At 35.9% G+C, this 5,525-nt stretch overlaps 1 protein-coding gene across 1 annotated transcript in view; it reads right to left on the bottom strand.

Annotated features, from left to right (window-relative positions):
- Positions 1 to 4,966, bottom strand: part of LOC139131532 (glycine receptor subunit alphaZ1-like) — a 95,764-nt gene extending 90,798 nt beyond the window's left edge. The window contains exon 1 of the mRNA XM_070697625.1: positions 4,722 to 4,966. Within this exon, the coding sequence (XP_070553726.1) occupies positions 4,722 to 4,858 (137 nt within the window). The 5' untranslated portion in view covers positions 4,859 to 4,966. The remainder of the gene's footprint in view (positions 1 to 4,721) is intronic.
- Between the last annotated feature and the right edge of the window lie 559 nt (positions 4,967 to 5,525).

The raw sequence follows: 5,525 nt of genomic DNA, 5'->3' as shown, positions 1-5,525 counted from the left end.
ATATGCAAATGAACCCTTAATTACTTCACACAACTAAATGCTCTACACCACAATTAGATATCTGTCGGATCAGTATCTGCAGCAGATTTCATCACATTTGGTGCAGTTATTTTGGAATTATATCACTAATTACAAAACTTCATAAAATATGCAAATGACCTATTTGTTAACTTGACACTGCCAAATGCTTCTTAGTACAATTAGATATTTATCAAAACAATATCTGTACCCAATTTCACTGACTTGGGTGCCGTAATTTCAGAGTTATATACCTAATTACAAAGTTCATTAAATATGCAAATGAACCCTTAATTAATTTCACACTACTAAATGCTTTACACTACAGTTAGATATCAGTCGGATCAGTATCTGCAGCAGATTTCATCACATTTGGTGAAGTTATATCGGAGTTATATGACTAATTACAAACCTTCATAAAATATGCAAATGAGCTATTTATTAACTTGACACTGCCTAATGTTTCTAAGTATAATTAGATATATATCAGATCAATATTTGTTGCAAGTATCATCAAGTTTGGTGCAGGAATTTCAGAGTTATCTCACTAATAACAAAAGTTCATTAAATATGCAAATGAGAAGATAATTGACATGACACTCACGGTATCATCATAATGTTCTGAGACTGTCATCTGTGAAAAGTTTCATGAAATTTGGTGCAGTATTTCTTGATATATGTCTACACTGTCATTACCGTCTCCGTAGGGAAACCATTGTACGGATAAAACAATATTGCATAACTTCATTAATATGCAATCCACACTAACCAAAATCTAATCAAATCTTGCAAGTAGCATACGGTAACTGTGTACCAAGTCTGACTTGAATCCGTTCAGGCGTTTTTGAGTTATCATGTAAACAGACAGACACACAGACACACACACACACACACACACACACACACACACACACACGGACAGACAGACAGACATCGCTATGACATTAGCCCACGTGTTTACACATGTGAGCTAAAAATGCATTTGTTGAAAGAGAAAGGTAAATATTAAATAAATATGTAAACTTTCTAAAGATTATTTTAGTTTTCGCTCTTCAGAGTCTCCTTCATCAAGCAAATGTGGTTTCCAATGTTGACGTTTGTAACAAGCTTATCTGAAGTGACAAGAAAGATAACGACTCACTCTTAGTTTATATTCAATGATCGACAAGTAAGCATGAAATCTTAATTTGTGGCGGTTTCAACTTCACCATGAAAAGTAAATATGCAGGTACTACGCACATATATTGTACGACTTGATTATATTTCTTCATCAACAAAAATAATTGTGATGTATTAGAGAAGAATGAATATATATTTTTCTTTTACTTGTTCAACACATCACCTGCAAACCTCAGCTTAAGATGTGTGAATGTCAATCATTCCCGGCATGCATGTAGACTCATTCTTTAGTCTCTACCTTATACTACGAACTTGCAAGCGAGCAGCTGAACAAATCGCGATTCGTCGAATTTGCAGACACTTATAAAGTAATGAAACTGAAGAAGTCTTTCTATTCACATTATTCAACCTGTATATCATAGCACATTATTCAACCTGTATATCATAGCACATTATTCAACCTGTATATCATAGCACATTATTCAACCTGTATATCATAGCACATTATTCAACCTGTATATCATAGCACATTATTCAACCTGTATATCATAGCACATTATTCAACCTGTATATCATAGCACATTATTCAACCTGTATATCATAGCACATTATTATTCAACCTGCATATCATAGCACATTATTCAACCTGTATATCACATAGCACATTATTCACCTGTATATCATAGCACATTATCAAGCTGTATATCATGCACATTATTCAACCTGTATATCGTAGCACTTTATTTATCCTGTATAGTATATCATAGCACATTATTCAACCTATATATCATAGCACATTATTCAACCTGTATATCATAGCACATTATTCAACCCGTATATCGTAGCACTTTATTCAAGCTGTATATCATAGCACATTATTCAACCTGTATATCGTAGCACATTATTCAACCTGTATATCATAGCACATTATTCAACCTGTATATCATAGCACATTATTCAAGCTGTATATCGTAGCATTTTATTCAAGATGTATATCGTAGCACTTTATTCAAGTTGTATATCATAGAACATTATTCAACCTGTATATCATAGCACATTATTCAAGCTGTTTATCATAGCACTTTATTCAACTGTATATCATAGCACTTTATTTATCCTGTATAGTATATCATAGCACATTATTCAACCTGTATATCATAGCACATTATCCAACCTGTATATCGTAGCACAATATTCAACCTGTATATCATAGCACATTATTCAACCTGTATATCATAGCACATTATTTAACGTGTATATCGTAGCACATTATTCAAGCTGTATACCATAGTACTTACTTATACGGAAAAGATTTTCTCGATTATGATTCACTTACACGTTTCTGTCCTTCGACTAGTTTGAGCACCAGCAGACATTGGTCAGGTGGAAATGCGAAGCTCAAGTAAACGTTCGCTCCGCGATCGATAAATTACAATTATCGGTGAAAGTGACATAGTTATTGCCATGACTCACTTTCCTTACACTGTACTAAACATAATGGTATATAAAATGTTTTCAACATCTTTCAATACGATCAAAAGGTAAATTAAAAGTACAATGAAAACCTCATACGATTATAATAACTTTATTGACGTTATTCCCTCAAGGGTGAACATAGTCAAGACGTACATGTAGGTCTTCGACCTTAATATCCTTGTGATAACTTTACACAAGATGGCATTTGTATAATTGTGACTTAAATATAACTGCCGTGATACAATAGACTGGCGACTTACAAAGCATGCACGTATGTAAAAATCACCCTTGATGAACTTCCCCTTTAACATTTACGAATACAGTATAGAAATGCATGGATCTAGTGCTTAATACGCACCAGAAGTGAAAATGAATGAAGGACGCTTTCTCGGAGGTATATTTTATTCACGTGGATTAAAAATTCCCATCTCTGCGATTGCACGTTGCGTGAGATTCTCCTCCGTTATTTCCTTACAAACCTCAGAATGTGTGTAACAGCGATCAAGGCTAATTGAATAAAATGCTAAACGCTTTTAACCACAGCTCAAAGCGCTGACATTTCAGAGTACTGTCGGTTGCTTTGGAAGGTTAATGCCGATGGGAAAGTCATGTTGGACATTCGACGACACGTTAAGTGTTACGATAGAGTGAACATACAGAATCAATACTGACAAAGATATCTAGTAATATCCTACGTCACAACAATTCAATAAATATCTAATATCTAAGTGAACATACGTCATGTGTATGAATATTTGAATGAATGGATGGATTGAAGGATGTATATATATATATATATATATATATATATATATATATATACACAAAATGTATAGAATGTGCCCTCCCGGTTATCACCATAATGGCTTTATGGCAACCTCTGAACTTGGGCACAGAGAGTACGGTATATATAATATATATATATATATATATATATATATATATATATATATATATATATATATATATATATATATATATATATATATATATATATATATGTAATACAAAACGACGTAAATTTGTCATAAGACTCAGCATATACGCGCGCTAGTCAGGATTTTTCAACTGCCTTTGGGGTGTTTGCTGCTTCTATTGGCTTTTAGGCTGTTTCATTAAATATATGACATTACCATCCGCTAAATAGTTTTGTCATTTAAGAAAACTCTTTCGGCAAGAGAACTTTAACATAATGTCGAACAGTTTAAACGTAAAAGAATCATTGTCTCATAGGGAATGTCAGATTTTTGGGTTGTTTAAAGCATTGGACTGGTTTTCGTTGTTGTCTTTCGGGTTGATTCGTTATGTGCCGCTCTGCAAGCTACGGATGATCTGAATCCCGCCCGGGGTCATCAACATTCAACGTGGAGCACTTGTGTTAAGGGAGATGCACGATGTTCAGCTAGCCTCTGACCCCTATCACCGCCTGATGAAATGCTTTTGATCAGAAAGGTGACTACGATGGTGAAGTGGGGTTTGCTTGTTTTAATAGAGTCGCAGCAGCTCTCCCCTGGATGGGTTGAGTGCAAGCTTACGTTGCAGTATCCCCTCAGGCACTTTAACCACGATGATGAAACAGAAACGGACGACAATAAACTCCGTGTGGGTTCGAAAGACAGTTGTACACTGGTTTATTAATTCAGAGAATGGAGATCGGATATACCTCGTTACGATGATTCGAAAACGTTATCGAAAATGCTCCGTACACACATGAAGGACAAATTGAAAATAAGAAACAAATGTGAAAAGGTAACGTGTGCCTCCAAAGACCCGATAATCACCAAAGAGATACTTATTAATACTGATGGCCATAAAATAAGACATTAAAATTGGGTAATTAGGTAATTCTGAGCTTTGATGTGGATTTCATACTGTAGTATAATTGCATTTGCTGTCAAAATGTCAGTTTCATTAAAAGTCACAGACCTTCCATGGATGATTTTGGCCAAAACTAAATGGTTAAGCAACGCGCGATTGGCAAGGCTGCGCTTTTCAACGTAGATGACAAGCAAGGGCGCTGCGTTTTTTGTAAGAGGGCAACCATCTAATAATGACATATAACATATTACATGATGCAGACGTCAGTATTAATAGTGTTTGTAACCTACCCGCTAGGGCTTGCGTTGGCGGAGCTGTCAAGAGACGCAACGAGCACCAACGTCAAAGTCAGTATTTCGGAGGACGTAGTCGTTACCATCATCACCATCACAACCACCACCACCATCATCATCATCATCATCTCCATCTCAGTTTTAGATGTTTGCAGGGTACTAAGATGCCGCTTCGAAAGAGCCGTCGGCTACTGGTGCGACAATGCAAGGACGAACCTACGGTGATGCCGGGACATGCAGTTAAAAGCCGCAACAAGAACTTTCACAGCGTCGCAATGTGTATATATAGGCAGCGAGAACACGTGACCAGAGGACAAATTAGTCTCAGTAGCGCAGAACTTGCGGTACTACGTTGCCGCCAATACATCGTGGTAAAACACACAGATATCTCAAATAATGTTTGACGTTGTGGAATCCATTACACAAGTACTTCATTTTGTCTTCAACTTCAAGTGCATATACACAAAACATCTGCACAAAAACGACTTAATTTCGAAAATATTGCCTTTGTGTTTACCGGGACCATAATTGTTATTGCGAGATTACTCTCCTGTGACACTGTTCAATCAGCATAAAGTATTATTGCGATTCTCACCATATTAACGCATGCAGCTGATTGTATGACGTCAAAATCATTTTATAGGGCCTGCCACACATGATATAAGGTGAATATTTGGGGATGGATCAAACATTTGACCTTCGCTACAGCTTGAAATATTAACCCAGCGTATGATCAGTGACTAAGCTTTGAGAAGAGAAGATGAACAATTTGTCCGAGTGTCAATGCAAATAAGGGTCACA

Source organism: Ptychodera flava, chromosome 4 (assembly GCF_041260155.1).
Source record: "Ptychodera flava strain L36383 chromosome 4, AS_Pfla_20210202, whole genome shotgun sequence".
NCBI lineage: Eukaryota > Metazoa > Hemichordata > Enteropneusta > Ptychoderidae > Ptychodera > Ptychodera flava.
The sequence above is the reverse complement of the archived record's forward strand: the minus strand, read 5'-3'. Positions and strand labels throughout refer to the sequence as shown.